The sequence below is a fragment of the Miniopterus natalensis genome, chromosome 3, assembly GCF_054644295.1.
Source record: "Miniopterus natalensis isolate mMinNat1 chromosome 3, mMinNat1.hap1, whole genome shotgun sequence".
In the NCBI taxonomy this organism is placed as follows: Eukaryota; Metazoa; Chordata; class Mammalia; order Chiroptera; family Miniopteridae; genus Miniopterus; species Miniopterus natalensis.
In genome coordinates, this window is record NC_142083.1 from 61,198,115 (window position 1) to 61,219,984 (window position 21,870).

Consider the following 21,870-nt stretch of genomic DNA (forward strand, 5'->3'; position numbering starts at 1 on the left):
GAGTCCAGAATCACAGTACCTGAAATTTACAGGGAAAATATATACTGAAACAAAATTGGGAGAAACCGTATAGCCAGTTTCATTCATTTTTATCGACCACTGGAAATGTACTGGTCTTCTTTTCGCAACCCTTTCATCGACATCCAAGTCCCATAAACCCAATACATACAGTGTGTAACTTGAATGCCAACCCTGCCCACAGTTTATACTTACCAGAAATACTTCCCCACTTGCTTTTTGTTTTTGTAGACAACAACACCAACTGGAGTTAATCCTAAGAAATACTCAGATTTGTTTTCTCCCTGCAAAAACAAACACATGCCCACAACTATAAATGTATTCATGTAAATGCACTCTGTCAAACTGTAATTGGCCATTCAAATGTAATTTGTCAGATTAATGTTGGATCTAGTTTTTAAAAATATCCGCTTAGAAAGCTAGCTAAGCTACGATGGTAGCTAACTTGCTGCTGCTAATTTTTTTCAAAGTTTTTAAGAAATTCTTTTCTAGCGCATTCATACTTGTAACCTCACCTCAGTTCATTAAAAAAACCTGGACTAGTCTGGCTGGTGTGACTCAGCAGTTGAGCATCGACCTATGATTCAGGAGACCGAGGTTTGATTTCCTGTCAGGGCACGCGCCTGGGTTGCGGCTCCATCTCCAGTAGGGGGTGTGCAGGAGGCAGCCGATCAACGACTCATCATTGATGTTTCCATCTATCTCTCTCCTTCTCCCTTCCTCTCTATGAAATCAATAAAAACATATTAAAAAAAAAAAAAAAAGGAAGAAGAAGAACCTGGACTAATAATCAGGCCACTAATTGACTCACCCATGTTACTTCTACAATGGTGTTCAACCCTGACTTCACATTAACTGGAATCACCCATGCAGCTTAAAATGCTGATGCCTGGGTACTATCAAAACCAGTTAAATCAGAATCCACAATGAAGGGGCCCAGGTATCAAAAACACATAAATGCTCCAGGTGATCCTCCTGTGCAGCCCAGGACGAAGAACCACTGGCTTCTATCAAGGGTCCCTTCCCAGGCTCACTGATCTTACTTTCTGATGTAAACACTCATGAGAACTTGTTCATCACCACCCTCTCCAGAAAGTTCAGGCAGCCACCTGCAGGCATACACCTGGATTTTCTGAGGTCGCTATCATGCTCCTTCCCACTTCCATTTGTGACTTTAAGACTGCTTAAAATTTAAAAATACAATCTCTTTTGGTAAAGACTGGAGATCCTTAATTTCTAGGCAATGATAAATCTCAATTTAAAAAAATGGAATTCTGCCTGGCCTGGTGTGGCTCAGCGGTTGAGCGTTGACCTAGGATCCAGGCAATGGGGGTTCGATTCCCGGTCAGGGCACACGCCAGGTTTCGGGCTCGATCCCCAGTCGGGGGCGTGCAGGAGGCAGCCGATCAATGACTCTCTCATCATTGATGTTTCCATCTCTCTCTCTCCCTCTCCTTTCCTCTCTCTGAAATCAATAAAGATATATTTTTTAAAAAAGAAAGAAAATGGAATTCTGAAATGAGAAAGTTGCAGAGTGGGTACCAAGGACATACACAGAACTGTCTATGTTCATCTTATTTCTACTCTAAGGTCAAATAACATTGTAAAGTCATAGTCCCAAGGAACACAAGCCAACTAATAGGTTTTCAAAGAATACCAACTGTTGCCCACTTTTAGTTCTAAAAATTCAATCTTAACAGAATGTACGGAAGAGTCTAATGAATCCAGTTCATTTACCATAAATTCCCACTGACCACAAAAAAGTCTTTGTGACTTGGGATGAACATTACACAATGCACATGTGTTTGCAGAAGACTCTCTTTTAATACATTTCCTAAAGAAGATACATTTTTTTAAAACTGAAAACCTAACCAGATTAATGCGGCTAGAAGGGGAAAAGGTAAATATCCCACAAAATTTTAGAAGCATTCTTAAAGGACAGTAGTATAGAGCACTTGATGATCTAATGAGACTGAAATTTAATACATCAGGGAACTACCACTTCCCCTAAATATGTAACTTTCATTGCCATATATGTACACACACACACACACACATATATACACACACACATACATACATACATACACACATATATATATCTTTTTAAATATGTCTTGATTGATTTCAGAGAGAGGGAGAGGGAGAGAGAGGAGAGAGAAACATAAATGAGAGTCATTGATTGGCTGCCTCCTGCACACCCCCTACTGTGGATTGAGCCAGCAATCAGGGCATGTGCCCTGACTGGGAATTGAACCTCGATCTCCTGGATCATAGGTTGATGTTCAACAGCTGAGCCACACTGGCTGGGCTCATTGCCATGTTGATGGTATACCCAGGGATTGATCAAACTCTTTATAAACTCAGATGAGCAAAAGGCATATTACAGAATGAATGCATGAGTGAGTTACTTACATTACAGTAAGTTTTATCAGGGTTCCTTAAAAATTGAGTTCCCTAATCCAATTGACACACACTCTGACTACATATGATCTTTAGCAATTCATTTCATGTAAAGGTACCTGGCTCATTTCTCAAATAATCAGATTTGACTATTGCTAACTAAACTCATAAAATGAAAGGCAATCACATTTCAATCTCACTGGCATTGGATAATCAACTGGTAACGTTAGAGAAGTGGCTCAAAGGTTATGACCAGATCCAGAACATTCAACACAGACTCAATATAACTGCTCACTGACTACATTCGGCAAGTCTTCATCAGTTACTGAAGAAAAATCTGCAAAAATATTTCTAATAATGCAGTGGCAAGAACTACAATAGGCAGTAACCATACTATTGACGGAACCTACAGATGCAACAAAGAACTACACACAGTTACACCTGTACTGGTGCCTAAAACTTTACCTGGTAATTATATGAATGTTTTTCAACCATAAAACCTATTTTTGGAAAACCCTCCTGTTTTCTACCTAATACAATCAATTACAGACCAATTTTAAATTGTTTTGACGTTTAGCTAAGCCCTTTGGAGCTGTTATCCAGATTGTGTTTTCAAGCCCAGTTAATTGTTTTCTACACACGGAAATATAATCACAGACTTTTATGCAAAACTCATTAGGGTTTAATCCACATGAGAGATTCACTGTGTTAGAAAAACACAGATGAAAAGGCATCATCTGCTCACTAAACAACAGGACTGCAGCTTTCCTCTGGGACTTCCAGTGGCACTTTAAGAAAAATGTCATCAGATTAAAATATTTCTGTGTTAATTAAATGTTACTCACATAGACGGGATGGAGGTCAACGCCGTACATCTCCAGGGCCTTTGCAGTCCTCAAGTAATTCAGCTCCGCTTCCGAAGGAGCCTGACCCCTACACCCAGCATAAAAACAAAGAGCCTTACTCTACTGACGGCTACCACACTTACCAGGTTCACTGGAATATAAGAAATCCTTTGTGCCAGTGCCAAACACAAGTCTTTGTATTTCGAGAAGCCCCTGACTTCTTGATGACAAGATTTTATACTCTGAGGTGACACTTGTATCGAGTTGATTTCATTTACCAAATATATTTCTGCTCATTGTAGCCAGTCCCAATGTCCTAGCATGTATTAAAAATTCTCCATTTCCGAAAGCCCCCAAAGAGATTATTAAGAAAGTAAACACTCAAATTAAAAAAGCATCCCTGACAAAGAGTATGTCTCCGTGCGCCAGGAGCTTGCCATCGGGAGGAAGAGGGGTGAGAGCAGTGGTGGGTGGGAAGAAAATGGGCTCCCACCACCCAACCCGGGTCTCATCAGCGCTCCTGAACACGGCAGTTTGAAAATACACTAGTTGGTATTTAGAAATTGTAAAAATACTTGTCGTTGTCTTAATACAAACTATAAAATCTTCCCCAAATCTTTATTGGTGATAATATACAGAAAATAGCATCCATTCCTAATAAGGGTAAGAATTGGCCAGGAATCTCCATGGATGAGTAGAAGTGTGGTGTGTGTGTGTGTGTGTGTGTGTGTGTGTGTGTGTGTGTCAGAGAGAAAGAGAAAGAGATTTTTAATGGCTAAGAGAAGGAACTGTAAATTTTTTTAAATTAAGAAATCCTTTTTTAATCCATTCTTACCTTTCAGCTATGGTACCCTGGAAAACCCAGTCATAAACTATACTTTTCAAGTCTATGAAGACCAAAGCTACCAAACTGTGATCAAGTTTTCTTCTCTTAGACATAACAGTCACACCGTTGCATAAAACATATAAGGCCCTTCACCCAAAGCTCCTTGACAATTTCAAAATATAACTGTACTCTGAAACTCCTAGTAGAATTAGTAGTCTCAGAATATGCCAAACACACTGCCCTTCACAATGTTGTAACAGGCACTCTCTTAGCACCCACTTCAGAGAAAGCTTACAGTGAAGGACTCTACAATCAGGCTGGAGAGTGTTCTGGTGCCTGTTAATTCATGATGGAGAACCCGGTTTCCCTGACTGCAATTCAGCAATTGGCTTCTGCTGCTACTCACTGAAACAGATCCTTTAGGCAAACATTTTTTGTTGACCAAATTAATTCTGCATTTTTTTCCCTTAACTATAATAGATGTAACAAGCAAATTCAAGAGAGAATGTTACATAAGAGGCAATAAAGCAAAGCTAATCAGTATAGAGGATTTAATCAAAATAACTTTAATTAAATTATAACTTCAATGCTATAGGCCATTACTAGAAAATCTACTAGGGGCTCGGGTATATCCTTAGAAGCACATGTGGTGTTAACATAATACCCTCCCCTCCCAGGCTCCACACTGGTGTCATCGTGATTTTCAGGTTCATTGCTATAGACTGCACAGGACTTTGCTTGTAACTGTGAAGAATTTACATACTTATGACACAGCAAATCCAGAATACATTAAGGATTTTGTGGTTATAAATTATACTTATAGTTAAAAAAATAAATTTCACAAGGCACTGGTGACTGAAAAAATAGAAGTCTGCAAAACACAATATATACAGAATGATCTCCTTTATGTAAAATCACACATAAATTTATACCGAATAAAGTTTCTCTATGGGAAATTATGCATAGAGAGAGGTCTGAAAAGCCATTCACTAAAAATATCTTGACTTTTAGGTACTGGAATTTACTCTGTTCTCTATACTTTATAAATTGTTTGGATTTTCTATGAGCTTCTTAGTGTTATAAGCAGTTAAAACTTTAAAAAGAAAAAGAATGCTAGAATGTTCCAGGCAAAAGACAACAATCTATCATTCTAGAAACTTTTCTTAGGTCTGCCAATAGCAAAGGATGGTGGTTGATATGTTATTTTTTCCAGCTTTATTGAGATATAATTGACAGATTGTGTACACTGAAGGTGTATGGTGTGTTTGATACATTTATACATTTATATATTGCAAAATGATGACCACCATAGCTCAGCTAACATCTCCACCTTGTCACATAAGTGCCATTTCTTTTTTGTGGTGAGAATATTTAAGATCAACTCTCTTAGCTACTTTCAAGTATATGGATGGACCTTGAGGGCAACATGCTAAGTGAAATAAGTCAGAGAAAAACAAACATGGTATCACTTGTATGTAAAATCTGAAAAAGCCAACCTCATAGAAACAGGGACTGGAATAGTGGTTACCAGGGGCAGGAAATCAGGTTTGGGGATCTGGGAAAGACACTGGTCAGAGTATAAACTTCTAGTAACAAGATGACACTCTGGGGATCTAATGTACAACATGTTAATTACAGTTAATAAAATGTGATTCTTACATTAGAGTTTTATGAATTCTTTCTATGGCTTCCTCAAGTTCTTCCTTCTGATCAGGAACAAACCGGTATTCTGACACATACCCTGCAATATGCTTATATGGGTCATAATCTCCAAGTTCAGCTAAAAAAAGAAAAAAAGTGTCATATTTTCATTTTAGGGAAATATTCCCAAGGAAGTACAGCAATACAAATATTTCTGTCATGCTTAAGCATTTTCTTTAAATGCTTTATTAATAAATTCACATGTATGTGAATAATTTTAGTAAAGTCTCTGATGAGCCTACATGAATGGTATAAACAAAACCTTACCTTAAAAACATTAAGTTCTGTATTTGCTTTCTGAAAGACTAATTATCATCATTTTCATTTCAATTATTCTTATCAGTTTATATTTTAAAAGTTGTAAACAGAATTTAGAGTACATATATTGGAAATATTAGAAGTAACAACTGTGACCCCAATATGTCCTCTCAGACAATGACACCAAGAAATAGAGCATGTGATTCAAAATGTATCTGCCACAAATAATGGACATGAAAATGTAATACAATGCTCCACATAACCCCATTACGGTTTACACAAAGAAGCAAAATGAAACCAGAAAGCTTAGTATATTATGCTTATAAACAATTCTCTCTACATTAATCCACCTTCCAAGCCCGACCAACTTCATCTATGCAACATTATTCCTAGCATATTTTTTTCTAGGCTATTTCTGATCTGCAAAGGGCCACAAAGGCAAGGACCATGCTGTCTCATTGCCCCAGCCTCGGCCTCAGTCTCCAAAATGACCATGCGACCTGCAAATGCCCCCCATGGCTGCCACATGGATGCCAAGAGCTGAAGGGCAGTGAGCGTCCAGCGTGTGCCACTCTGCACTGGCGCTGGCACCTGAGCGCGTGGGCTCTGAAAGCAGCACGGTCTCTGAGACACAACAGCATCGGGGGTCAAGGGGCTCAGGCGGAGCGGGGAATAGAAGAGGTTCTTAGACCCTCCGCATAATCCAGAATCAGTGCTATTCCTGTGACTAAAACCGCATGGGACCCACTACAAAGAATGTGTGACTGGCTCCATGTTAGCCTCTTCCAAAGGGACCTGATGAAAACTTGATTCTGACTAAATTCATTTTTTTTTCCAGCCAAATTTTTGATTAAAAAAAATTTTAGTATATAAAAGTGCTTGAAAAGAAAAATCTAAATATTGTTTTCAAAATGTCTGCAGCAAATGTACTTCGTTGGTACCTACACTGGATGGCATAGGCTCCCAGCTGAGCAGCAGTGTTGGCGGGGCAGGGCAGCCGGCCCTGAAGGACATCTTGCTTCACCTGCAAGAAAAACTGGTATCTGAAAGAGAAATGGGAAAAAAGAGATTAATGATATCTTACACCACCCAGACCTGAAGCTTCAGAGCCCGAGCATCAAGGTAATAACCAATCATCTTCAATGAAATCAAGTGCTTTCGGCGTTTTTGTACGAAGGGGGCTGCTGAGTGACCGGCCTCTGAGGCACCCGCGGCAGGGCAACGCAGCGCAGCGGCTAAGAGGCAAAGGCTCTCAAGCGGGACTCCGCAGCCTGGGCGGGGTGGCGGCCCGGCCTCCCCGACAGCCGGTCTCCCCACCCGTAAACCTCAGACGGGGGGCAGCTCTACCTCATTCGGCTGATGCGGACGCTACAGATAAGCTATTCTTACATTGTCAACACTGCCACTGCCACTGCTATGCCAACATGCTCACAATGGGAGGGACAAATCACAAGGACCCGCCCAGATGGCAAGTGCTATCCACAGGGTCTAAAACAAAAGGTCAGGACAGTGCAATTCCATCAGTCCTCCCGCTTACTAAGACCCTGCCCGTGATCCGCAGCTTTGCTCATTCCATTTGCCTAAGGAACACCCGTTATCACCATAGTGCCACCCACTGTTCTAAATACTGTAAATACAGTAACTCATTCTAAGTATTTTATATACAATCACTTATGTAAGACTTTAAAATGAAGCCAGTACTATTATCAGCCCCATTTTGCAGGTGAAGAAACGAAGAGACACAGGGAGATGAAGTAACTTGTCCAAGATCTCACAACAGTTAAGCAGCAGAGCCAGACCTGGATTCTAGGACATCTGGCCCTAGATCTCAGTTAATGCGGGTGCTGGGCAACTCTGGCTAGCTTCCCACCCTCCACCTACCCCCACCCCCACTGCCCAGTAAGGCTTTCTGCCAGGGGGGTGAGAGAGGCCAGAGGTTTATAAACCAATACAATGAGTCATCAGCACAAGCCCCAGCCACCATTTCTCTCCCTCTCTCCCTCTCTCAGACACACGCACACATTTGACACTTTCAAGCTGTCCTTTGTGATTTATCTTTCTTTGTAAGGTGACTCTTGATGTCATTGGAAAGGGGCAGAAAACAGCAAAGAAAGTGAATTATAAAAATCACCTGTGATAATTTCTCTTCTTCAAATGCTCACAACCAAAGCCCTTAGTGAGGAAATCCAAATGTTAGCTGCTACTGTTATTATTTCTAGAAGACTGATATCAACTCTGATTGTGCCCACAGGCTTACATCATGAAAACCTGCTTAACAGCCTGTGTTTTCCCGCTGCCAATAAATGGCACCACAGTTCTCCAGACACCCAAGTAGGGGAAGCCTAGGAACAATGTGTGACCCTGGCACCCACATTCTAATCTCTAAACCTGTTGTTGGGGGAATCCATACACTTCTCTCCATCTCCTAGTCCAGGTCACTACCCACTGGATTTCTAAAGCCTTCAGGCTCTCCCATCATTCATACTTTCCTCCCTTCCAAACTACCTTCCTAAGAAGTAAATAGTATCATCATTCCCTTGATTAAAACAAACAAAAAACAACCCTTAAGTCTTCAGGATAAAGTTCAACATCCTTTAGATAGTTTATAAGACTTCTGCCCCCAGCCGGCGTGGCTCAATGGCCGAGTGTCCACCCATGAACCAAGAGGTCCCTGGTTCGATTCCCGGTCAGGGCACATGCCCAGATTGTGGGCTCGATCCCCAGGAGGGGGCGTGCAGGAGGCAACGGATTCATTTATCTCAACGGATTCATTTATCTCCCTTCTATGTTTCTACTCTCTCTCCCTCTCCCTTCTTCTCTCTTCTAAAATCAATAAAAACATATTAAAAATAAACAAAAGAATTTTTAAAAAAAAGACTTTTGCTTACTTCTTTTTTAAAATTTATCTTTATTGTTGAAAGTATTACAGATGTTCCCTTTTATTTTCCAGTGACGCTGATCCACCCCCTCACCACCACCCCCAGGCCTTCACTGCACTAATATCTCAGAGGAAAGGGGGGAGAGGGGGTGGGAAGAGATTAACCGAAGAACTTATATGCATATATGCATAACCCATGGACAGAGACAAGACTTGTGCTTACTTCTTGAGCCAAATCTTTTGCCATTAACCAGTGACTACCCATCACCGCCACTCCCTGTCATTCACATTTCCAGCCCCACTTAATTACCCTCCATGCCCTGGATGCTTGGCTACCAAATCCAGTTGTTATAATCATCTGCGCTCCTCCTGAGGAGGAGTCAAGTGATATTAGCGGAAATTAAATGCAAAAGCTTGTAACGAAAGGGACATTTCACTAGAATCACTGCTGCTTGCTGGAAACTTGCATTCAGCTGCACTCTATTGTTAACTTGGAATTTCTTTTCCAGAAGTGGATTTTTTTCTAGGAAATGGGTCACAGGTGCATATTTGTCTTGCTCTATTAAGACTTTTATAACATCTGACTGAACAGTCAAATCCTTTGCCAAATACAGAAACTGAGGGACCTAATCCCATGAGTTTGCTTCAGATAGAAAGGGGAAGAGAAACAGAGGGACGTGAAAAACAAAGACAGAGCTGAAACAGAGAGAGAAAGACAAACAGATACAAAAGACAGGAACCACAGCCCACTGTTAATTCTGTTCCCACTATATAGGGCTCAGCACGCAGTAGCTACTCAATAAAGAATTGCCGTCTTGATGGATGGCTATATGAATGAACAGACAGACAGATGGATGAAAATGGAAAAAACTAAACATTCTTTGCTGTCTCTGAGAAATTCATGAAGAAAAAGAAAAAAAAGACATCTGTTCAAACCTCTCCAGGCAGCTTGCCTTTTAAAGAAACCAGAAATCTTTCAAGTCGCTGCATTAAAAGTCCACTAAAATCAAGGAAGGCAAGTAAACTATTTTTAATTAAGAACTTGATTAATTTTTATGATAGTAAGCATTATGTTAGTTTTATATAAGACAAATTTATGATACAGTAAAATCCTATTTTTATATGCTAAACAAACACTTTATCATGGTCCTATTTTTAATTAACTGTATATAAATCATTTTCTCCATTTTATGGGACTTACAGCACAAACAAATATTTTATTTAAATTACAGATTTAGAGTAGCTGGGTCGTTCTGTCTATGTCATCCTACGTTCTTTTTTTTAAATTTTTTATTTATTGATTTTCAAGGGAGGAAGGGGGGGAGGGAAGAAAGGAAAAAGGGAGTGAAAACATCAATTTGTTGTTCCACTTATTTATGCATTCATTGGTTGCTTTTTGTTGTTGTTATCTTTACCCAAGGATATATTTTCCACTGATTTTTTAGAGAGTGGAGGGGGGGGGAGAGAGAGAGAGAGAGAGAGAGAGAGAGGGAGGGAGGGAGACAAACATCGATGTGAGAGAGACATACTGATTGGTCTCATCGATTGGTTGCCTCTTGCATGTGTCCCGACTGGGACAGAGGTCAAACCTACAACCCAGGTACATGCCGATGCTCTATCCACTGAGCCGCACCAGCCAGGGCCATTAGTCGATTCTTGCATATGCCCTGACCCAGGATCAAACCCACAAGTTGGCATATGGAGTCGATTCTCTAACCGACTGAGCTCCCCGGCCAGGGCTCTGTCCATGTCATTCTGATAAAGGCTATGAATGGATGCTTGAGTCGCTGTTTCTCTGGTTTTAATTAGGGTGAATCCACATTCTAATTCACCTAGGACAGTTCTAGTCTGTGCCTATTATACATGCCTAATTATTAATAGCTCTCCTAGTCATTCTCCAAAATGTCAGGGTTAGATGGTAACCTTGCTGGAGAAAAAAGTTGCTGACTAAAAATGACCTGCTTAATAAGGAAGCTTCCAGAACACATTCTGGTGCAAGGGCTTCATAAAGCAATGACTGGTCATCTTTTTATGTACATTAATATGCTGGTGCATATGCACTGTCTCCCAAGCTAGATTGTGAGCTCCGAGGAGGAAGTGCTCCATCTTCCCTCCTTTCCACACTTATCGCAACACTACAGCCAGCACAACACAAGTGAAGGGCTTGAAATACTGGCCTCACAGTTTTCCGAGGATCTGGTGTTCAACGGAGAGAGCTGACTGACACCAAGGATGTGTAAGCTGCTGCAGACCGTGAACAATTCAGCAAGTATCAGAGGTGAGAAAAATGGGCAAAGGAGGTTTGCTTAAAGAAGGGGCAGGGAGATCCTGTCCTTTCAGGAGCCCTGACAGAAGGTTCTCCTGAAACACAGCCGGCAATGCTCATCCCAAAATAGCCTGCAGAGCACTGTGCAATGACCTGAGGCCCTGATGAGGAAACTGAAGTCTGATTTTGGGTGCCAGTTGAAGGTGACACTGAAGGAGAGCACCCAGCCACACAAAAGGCGGGATTGTTTTCTGCCTCCCACAGAGAGGGGACAGAGCATGCAACAGGAGCCCAATCATTCTGGATAAACTTAAATGTCAGGGCCAGAGGGAAGTGTTTAAATAATAACATAATATTAAACACTGTGGAGGAAATGGCACGTATAGCTTAAGAAGAAAAATAGTAGAGGAAGCACCCACTAATTCTCAAGAGAAAGGGGCAAAGAAGATCTGGAATAACACCCTTGCCTCAGAGGTTTAAAACTGATAATTAAAATATGGGAACAAATAGCAATAGCATCACCTTACATTGTAAAGTCCATTAAAGTTCACAAATTTCTTTTGCATCCATATTGGAAAGTGACCCTCACTTCAACTCTGATGAATTGAGGACCAATCTTCACATAGAGACAGGGACTCGGGAAGTGGATATGTAACTGAAGTTGACTCAGCTGGCAAAGAAGCTAAAATAAGCTAATCTTCACAACTCAAAGATTATGGACTACCAAAGTAATAATAATAATTGATGAGCTTAATGTCAACCCCCAGAAAATACTATAAAATATTACAGAACAAAGATCTGTTATGAGAAGCTAAGAAGGGTTCATTATGAACTTGTCATTTGCAACTAACATTTTCTTTTGTAGAAATAGTTGTTAGATCCTTAAAAGTTCAGGAAAATTTCAATGGCGTCACAGATAGTGTTGTCAGCAAAGCAAGGCAAAAAAGTCCCCCTGTCCTCTCCCTCCGTGGACTGAAACCCTATCTTTCCTTGGTCACTACTGAATCTCCTTGGTATTCAGTGCACTGAAACACAATGCCCCATGTAGTTACTGAATGAAGGGAAGGAGGGTGAGTGAATTCTGTCTTTTCATACAAATTCAAGAAATGCAGGCTAGAGGGTAGTAGTAGAATGGATGATTCACAGTTAAATGAACAACTACACCAGAAAGTTCTGATTAGTGGACTGATTCTAACCTGAAAGACCTATCTCAGGGCTCCAGGTTGGTCTTTTCCTCCCTAGTTTTGTAATCAATAATTTGAAAATGTAAAATAATTATTACTGTTTCCATTTTAGCTAACCCGTACCATCTACTAAACACTGACATTTTTGCATTATAAATACTTTACATGTATTGGCTTATACTCCTCCATCTTTTTTAAGAAATAATTTAACTCCGTTTTACAGAGGAGAAAACTGACTTTCGAAAGATTAAGTAATCTTCTCAAGATTATACGAGTGAGTAGCAGAGCAAGGACGCAAGCCACAGCCTGACTTCAAAGCCCATCTCCTCAACCCGTATTGCATTATGCTCATCAAATCTACAGAGGGCTCAGAGCTATGAATGACATGGAATACATGGAAGGCTGTCATAATATTTTGAATCAGAATTGAAAATAAGTTTAACAGATGTCACGAGGACACAAATTTTTTAAAGGACTGACAAAGAGAAGAGAGATGAGATTTATTCTGCATAGACCTAGAAAGAAAACCTAGTTCCAGGCATTTATTTCTTACTGAATTTCCCATTGCTTTGCAAGGCAGTAAGGTCTCCTACCTTTAAAATGTTTACAAAGAAGCTGGCTGACATGTCAGGAATGCTCTATAAAGGTGGAGGTTAGGATATATGACCTTGGAGTCCCCCAACTGTGTTTATATCAGAACACACTTTAGAGTCCCTAACAGGTACTCCAAGTTGATACGATTCTTTCACTTATATTTCTCATGGTCTGGAGCCTTATTTTCCTGCATGTCCCATTCTCCTTTAGTTGTGTGGGTTTTTTTCCCTAAATACAACATCCTTCTGGAATACTATATCTAGAATAGTCATATATGTACATGAGATTAATGCAGCATTATCTATAACTTTTAAAAAGGAAACAAGCTGGCAAGCCCACCACAGGGCATGGCTAAATAAATTGTGGAATACTATGCAGGAGTAAAACAAATGGGCTCAATAGTGAAAGATGTCTGTACAATATGTAGGGAAACAATGATTACCGAAAAAACATGGAATAATAGGGTACAAGCACGTTCACCAAAGTATTATTTTTTATATCAAAAAATTATAAACAACCTAAGAACCAATTCAGAGAAGGCCAGAAAATTTTTCAAAAAAAAGTTGAAAAGGCTGGTCTAAGTAGACTCTTCCTTCAATACCATATATTGGAAGATTTTTTTTTTTCCCCCATTGCTTTTCAGAGACAGTGGAAGGGAGAAAGAGAAAGAGAGAGAGAGAGAAACATCGATGTGAGAGGGAAACATCGATTGGTGGCCTCCTGCACGCCCCTGACCAGTGGGATCGAGCCTGCAACTGAGGTACGTGCCCTTGGCCAGAATCGAACCCGGTACCCTTTAGTCTGTGGGCTGACATCTAACCACTGAGCAAATCTGGCTAGGGCAAGATTTTTTTTTTTTGGCTGCAGTTTTTGCCCAGTGATATTACATTAAATACACACTTAATTTATCTAAATTCAACTATATGTTTTTGGCAATAAAAATAAATTGCTATAGATCAAGGTCATTCCCTGTAAGCCAATTATGTCGTCCAGTCCTTAACTATATGATCTGGTCTAATACTTGAGGAAAAACAGGTGGCACTAAATTATTTGTGAGGTTGTACATAACACAAATCCACATATTCTGCTAATGAGCTATTAGGAAATTTCTGGTCATCAATGATATTTGGTGAACAGATGTGAAGTAAATATTATAAAACACTGCTCTTTTTACCCCCTTCTTAACATTAAATCACTTACCTTTTGGAACCTAACCCTCAATGAACTGCCAGAGCAATGAGAAAATGAAATAAGTGCTAACATTTATCAGGCACTTACTATGAGGCAAATATAACCAACTACAGTTGACCGTTGAGCAACGGAGGGATTCGTGGCACCAAGGCCCCGCACAGCTGAAAATCCATATATAACTTCTGATTCCCTCAAAGCTTAACTATTAACAGCCTACTGTTGACTGGAAGCCTTACCAATAACTTAAACAGTCAAGTAACACATATTTTGTATGTTATATGTATAATACTGTATTCTTATAATAGAGTAAGCTAGAGAAAAGAAAATATCATTAAGAAAATCATAAGAAAGAAAAGGTACATTTACAGTATTTATTGAAAAAAATCCACGTACAAGTGGACCCATTCAGTTGAAACTGGTGTTGTTCAAGGGTCAACTGCATAAGAGCTTCACATCTGTTATTCTATTAAATGCTTACAAAAACCTAGAAGACAGGTACATCTACAATTTTACAGCTGAAGAAACTGAGGCACAGAGAGGTTACTGACAACCTCGAAATGAAGGACTTTTATTTTCATAAAATGTTCCCTTACAATTCCCTAATGAGTTATATACCACTTGGACTCAGGTTCCCCATGAGCCCATGACTCAGAAATCCTTTTTGACTGCAAAGACAATTCATGAAACTCTAATGTAAACACAACCCCACTCTTCAGCATCTCCCCAACACAACGGCCCTTCCCCCACAGAAGTGTGCTCACAGAAACCTGAATGGACAGCCCCGCTTTTCAAGTGCTAACTGACAACGTGGAGATAGAAAACATAAACGCAGGCATCAGCACAGCACGAAAGAGTGTCATAGAAAACATCCCATTAGCCTTCCCTCTTCTCTCTTCTGTGTGCTGTCCAGGATCAAGACAAACAAAGTCTAAGGGAAAAGATGAAAAAATGGGATAGGAAAAAAATCACAGATTGCCTTAGATATCAAAGATATGATTTCAAAGTTTTTGAATAATGAAGCAGGCTCTGCTTGAGCCAATGTTGAGGGTCTACGAGGAAAGCTGACCACGTAGAGCAGTTAGGAAAAATGCTTTTGTTTTGCTGACAGTGCCGTCAGGTCACAGGTGGAATAGTGAAAATATCACACTACTGTCTGCTCTTTATAAGGCACTTTCAAATGTTGCCATGAACTATTTTAATAGAATCAATACCAATGGGAAATTCTGCCTTAACTGAAATTAAACATTTGATGACAAAAGTGAAGTAACACATCACAAAACACTAAAAACAATTTTTCATTTCCTACAGAGATATATGAAACCCCCTAGACAGCTGACATTTAAGTTACAACCAATTAAAGAGAAATAACTGGCTCTTCAAATTTATATTCACATATACAAACTGAGCATCAAATATCTTCCTTTACGCAGTTCAAACGGCTACTTTCATATGATGACAAAGGCTGAATGCGTCCTTCACCAGAATGATATGGAAATATCCCATCGCAGCAGATGCAAAATCTATCATTGTGTCACCCAGGCTCATGCCATTGTTCAAACACATCTATCATCAGACATTGATCTGCCTCTTGTAGTGCTGGTTTAAATTTAACTCTCGCAGGAGATGCATACAAAATGCAGGTAGACATGTATCCAAATGGTTGACCCCATTTGCTTTAAATAAAGCCTTTTGTATATGCCATACATGTGCTGTTCAAAAGCAAAGTCAATACTGTACCTGGTGATTTCTTCTTTAAGCTTACATGGATCTTCAGCATAGAATTTAATACCAAAATACAAAGTATATGGAGGTCCAGCTAAAATAAGAAATAGAAATTAATTAAATTTTACATTATAAATTAGGCAAAATAGTAGTGTAAAATTATAAAACTATTAAAAAACTATACTCACCAAAAATATTTGCAAACCATTTACTAAATAAGGGGTTAATGTCCAAAATATATGAGGAAGTCATACAACTCAATAGCAGAAAAACAAATAACTCAATTAAAAAATGGGCAAAGCATCTAAATAGGCATTTTCTAAAGAAGACATACAAATGGCCAGCACATACATGACAAGGTGCTCAGCATCACTAATCACCAGGGAAACGCAAATCAAAACCACAGTGAGATACACTTCACACTTATAAGAATAGCTATTATCAAAAGGACAAGTGTTAAGCCCTGGTCACCATCGATGTTTCTCTCTCAGGGTACAGTTTCAGTTAGCCAGATGAATGAGTTCGGGGAATCTAATGTACAACATGGTGATGATAGTTAATGATAGTGTATTGTATCTGAGAAATATGCTAAGAGGACAAGACTTAAATTTTCTCACACACACACCTCCACACACACTGATAACTATGTAGAGATGATAGATAAGCTATTTAGCTTTATTATGCTGATCTTTTCACAATGTATACATATATCAAAACATCAAGTTGCACACCTTAAATATATACAATTTTTACATGTCACAGCTATCTCAATAAAGTTGTTTAAAATTATACTCACCAAGAATTTCTAAAGACACAAGAAAATATAAAATGACACAAATGGTCACCACAATTCTGTAGAGTAGGACTTCAACTATGCAGGTATCTATGTATGCACGGTCTATGTGTTCATAAACACAGGAGGAGAGGGCAGGGCCAAATACATCAGAACGTCGCCAGTTCTTATCTCTGGTTAGTGAGCTTATGCACAATTTTTATTAATTTATAATTTCCCACATTTTCTACAACATACATGTATTTTCTTCATAATGAAGAATTTATAAAAATTAATAGTTTTAAAAACCATCCACCCATCACTATTGCAAAAAATAGCCCCCAAAAAATCTACAAAAGCTGGAAACAACTTACATGCTCAGCAGCAGGTGGACCATTTAAGTCAACCAAAGGAGATACATACATACATATATATGTACACACACACACACATATTACCATGGGCAGAGGAAGAAAGGGGAAAGGTCACCAATTTATATTCTGACTACAGAAATATAATCCCTTTTGTGAGAAAGAGAGTTATCTATTAAAATATTTTCCCCTAAAATACATAAGAAGTTACTAACAGTGACAAACTTCTGGAAGAGGGACTGTAAATGCTTTTCGCAGCTTTACTGAGGTAGAAGTGACAAATTAAACTGAAATACCGTTAAAGAGTGCAAGGTGATGATTTCATATACCTATACATTGTAGGTTTTTTATTTTATTTTTACTGTTGACATTATTACAGCTATCCTCCGTTTCCTGCCCCCCTTCGCCCACCTCCACCCAGACCCTGCCCTCCCCTCCCCTCAAGTGAACTAACACATCCATCTCCTCACACATTTACCCTTTTTCCCCCAGTGAGAACATTTATTCTACTCTCAGCAAAACTGGTATGTTAGAAATATCTTACCATGTATCTATCTTTTACCTTTTCAGAAAAAAAAAACAATTATCAGTGAAGCTATGTGGATTAGGGTCAATATATGTCTCATTCTTAAGCTTTTCTGAATCTAAGAATGTGCTCATACATGTTTAAAAAGATATTCTTCATCTCAATCATTTACCACACACACAAGAACTACGTGCACAAATACTAAATACATATGAAACAAAGTCTGGAAATGCACCTACATGGGGAAATAGAAAATAATTAAATACTCATATTGTGAAGGAGGACACAAGCCCCTTGGGTGCCAACCACATCATAATATGCTTTTACTAGAAATATTTCTGTTTCAGAGAGTGTGAATCTAACCTGCACTGTCTGCAACCTGCATACTTCTAAGCAGTGTATTTAACTAGACCTTATATTAAAACTGTTTTAAAACAAATTTGTTACCTGGTGCATCAATTGGTGATCACAGTTTCTAATTTTTTCTTCAACAAAAGCTCTCCCACACAAATAAAAAAAGATATAAAGTATGCACTTCAGTAAAAATACTTCCACCTACACATGGGATCCCCAGTCTCTGATACTGTGTAATTGACATAAAGTCATCCTACTCTTTCTATTTTCATTGTTAACTTGAAGTCAAAAAATTTAGAAGTTGGGGAAAGGAAATTAAATGGAACAAAAGGTAATAAACCCATAATGCATTTATAATATACAACCTATGTCATTATTTATCATTATTATGACCCACACATGCTATGCTTGTGAACCCCAAAGCCCTGTTCCTGGTATGCAGAAGACAACCAAGACTCCAGCCCCGCTCCTTTCCCCTCAGCTGTGCCTTCCTGGGCAGGCACTACTTATGCTAGAGCTTCTTTAAAAATGAAATTTTAAAAGAAACTTTTTGTAACTTTTTACCATTAGAGTTGATCCTTATGTTCAATTTCTATGTTTAGTTAATCACTGTGCTCCGACAAACACACCCCTCTCCCTGAATATGGATGTAAGGGAGGCAGAGACTATTAAATATTTAGAAGAGCCAGGAAGTCCACCCTCTGCTGATCAGTCTTTGTCAATCAAGCCCTGTGTTACTGAGCAGATGGGCTGGCCTGTGCCCGCAGGCCACTGGGGCTGGCATCGGGGGCGGGAAAAGCACAGATGCTGCTGAGACAGTGCACAAAGGAAGAGGGCCTCGTCCCGAGTCCAGAGCTGCTTTTATCCTCTGGAACATGACGGATTACACCCTTGACCAAGCCCAGCCACTTCAAATGTGTTTGATGATGAGCAGTTATGCAGAAGTTTGAAAAATACCCAACTGAAAATATTTGGTTTGGGCTAATTTTCTTAAAGGACTTGTAGCCCAAATGAGCCCTCCATTTCCCACTTACACATAAAACGGCTTGTGCTCTAAATATAAGGCATCATTACCATTTGATTGCATTTGATAAAGTACAAAAATGCTTCCTAAACATTTGATTCTCAACAACCACCTGGTAAAGTACGCAAGGCAGGTGAAGCTCCAAGGAGGTGAGCAACTTGCCTAAGATCACAGGGATCACAAACTAAGAACCAAGTTTGCTACTAGAGTTCAGTGCTTTCTGGCCACTATTCCATACAGCCTCTCAGGGGGAAAAAATATAACTATAGAGTAAGCAAAGTCTTTCATAAACATCACTCTGTAGATCAATCAAAGGCTGTGGGAATGGACATTTTTGAAGCAAGGATATGTCTAAGACTGACTATAAAAATCAGGTGCTGATGAAGCAAACTCCCAAGTTTTTATGACCTTGAATCCATGTCTTTCCACAGACTACCTTTAAGAAATTCTTATGTAAAGTCAGTTAATATTGTTTCACTTTAGCAAAAAATACAGAAGCCAGAAACTGGGGACCCTCTAATCTACCTTTTGAAGATTAATTTCAAGACCTTTAATGATAATAAAAAGTTTCCCATTAGCACAGAGATTAATAAATCAAGACTTATCCATGAGAATCCTGGTGACTAGTAAGTATTCTGTCATTTTTATAGCTATTCCATTTGACTGATAGATATCACATCTACTGAAGATGTGAGAGCTACTGTCTCCTTCATTAATTATTCAAACTATCTCATGAGATAGAATATAAAGATTATGTATGTTCCAGTTAAATAATCTTTCTTCAATAGTGATAACAATGTTTTATTCTTAGTGCACACTCCTGCCCTTAGGGATCGTGAAGCACCATGCAACCAATTTTTCTACAGGGAACAAGCCAATACATGCGAAAAGTACAGACTAAGAAATGGGATAATAAGGACCAGAGGAATCCACTAGGTCTTATTAGCAATAATTTGCACGTTAAAGCAAAACGGTTTAATGAGTATAGAGTTTCAGTCAGGAATGATGAAAAGGTTTTGGAAATGGATAGAAGTAGTTGCACAACAATTTGAATGTACTTAATGCCAATGAATTGTATACTCAAAGATGGTTAAAATAGTATATTTTATGTGTTTTACCATAATTTTAAAAAGATAGTCTTTTTAAAATAACTACTCTTTTGCATGCTTAAGGACAGTGAGTGGGTGTGTGTCTGTGCGTACACACAAGCATTTATAAATAAAAATGTGGGTCATGGAAATTAAGGTTAATACATATAACCTTAATTACACTGAGTCACACAGTAAAATTTGTATTTATAAAACCAGAAGCAAAATAGATGGGTCCTTTCTGAAGTCATAGAAATCTTTCAGGTCACAAGGGCACTTCTTAACTACTGATTCAACAAAGTGAACAGTGTGACAAAACTACTCTTTAACCTAAGAAACTCAAGGGCTTTAAAAAGTTGGATATCCACCTTTTTCCAATTCAGTGCCTCTCTGCCTTTTCTGTTTTAAGGTGAAAATTTAAAGACAAAGATGAGCAACTAGAAAACTAACTAAAGTCAAGAGCAGGGATACACCAAGCGAAATTCAACACTAACATGCACTCAGTCTTTATCAAGTTGAATCAGAGTTTGCCGAGACCTGGCAATATACACACACCCACTTCCATAATCTGGCACCTGAGAGCTAGTACTCACCCCTGTAGTACTGGAGCCTAATTCTGTACTCAACTAAGCATGGACGCTATGTCATTCTCGAGGCATCCCTTAACAAAGTTAAAATTAAATACCTACTGTTGATCAGTTCCTTGTGTTCAGCAAGGGTTTTTGCAGGATCCAGCCAATACTGTGTGAGGAATAAAATGGCAATTATAAGAATTAGTTGCTTTTCATTGGCCTTTACTTCAAGAACATTTGAAAAGTGTTATTTTAAATGGCATTTGAATAATAAATAAAGCATTTAATTTATCATATACACACAGAAACATACATAAGAGCTTTCTCCAGCTAGAACATTAAAATAAAATAAAAGAAAAAGAAGAAAAAAAAAAGCGAGGTCAATGTCCAGAGAGCATCAAAGAAGAGAAACGATACTTGCTGGGGTCTTAGTTCAATTCTCACACTGACTGCAAGATCCGTAACATCAAGAGGCTAGTGAATGGGTCTTACTGCTTTGGTGGCAAAACAATGGTCAGAGAGAGAGGGCCTCCCAAGTCTCTTTCCAAAGTCCCCATCAGAGCCCCCGACAGCTAGGTACACCTCCCCCTAAAACGCCCTCTCCCTCTTCACTTCCAGACCCACCTCTTACAGGTGTTGCTGCTGGAAGGAAGAAAGAAAGCAATCAAATAAAATCAAATCCTGCCTAAGTGTCCGGGAGGGGTGGCTCAGCACAGGGGCTGAGGGTCCGAGTCCCAGAGCCCACCTAGCTGGATTCTGTCCTGGCTCTCTCCGCGTCGTCACCATGGGACTCACGACAAGGTCCCTCCCTCCCTGGCTGCTGTGAGGATTAAATAAGTTAATCCATGTGAAGTCCTCAGAATGGCCCTGGTTCATACTAAGTGCGCAACACATGCTAGTGATGATTATCATCAAGGTGTGAGGGTCCTTCTTAACATGTGCCTCTAATCAGCCTATGGTACTTGCTTATTCATTCAAATTCATCTTTAATGAACAGAATCTTAGACAGTGATGGGAGAATTTGGGGCCCTGGGCAGAGACCTTCCTTTAAATCTCAGCCTTGTGAAATAAAATCACTGGAAGGAAATGGAACAAGCCCTCAGCCCCGTCTCTCCACCTGCAGGAAGAAAAGGCAGGAGCACAGCGGTGGCACCTGGATCCCCTAGACGCACACGCTGGGACTCCAGAGCCCTGGAGGGCAGGGAAGGGCAGAGCGAAACCTCTCCTCGCTATCCCTGCCAAATATTGGAGATCCCAAGGGCCTAGCTAACCAGTTC

The 21,870-nt window shown here is 39.5% G+C and overlaps 1 protein-coding gene across 1 annotated transcript in view; it reads right to left on the reverse strand.

Moving 5' to 3' along the window:
* EPB41L4A (erythrocyte membrane protein band 4.1 like 4A) overlaps window positions 1–21,870 on the reverse strand; it is a 207,584-nt gene that overhangs the window by 75,967 nt on the left and 109,747 nt on the right. Inside the window, exons 4-9 of the mRNA XM_016224934.2 lie at window positions 20,711–20,762; window positions 15,902–15,980; window positions 6,997–7,094; window positions 5,752–5,872; window positions 3,267–3,354; window positions 214–302 (exon numbers count right to left, since the gene is read on the reverse strand). Of these exons, the coding sequence (XP_016080420.2) occupies window positions 214–302; window positions 3,267–3,354; window positions 5,752–5,872; window positions 6,997–7,094; window positions 15,902–15,980; window positions 20,711–20,762 (527 nt within the window). The remainder of the gene's footprint in view (window positions 1–213; window positions 303–3,266; window positions 3,355–5,751; window positions 5,873–6,996; window positions 7,095–15,901; window positions 15,981–20,710; window positions 20,763–21,870) is intronic.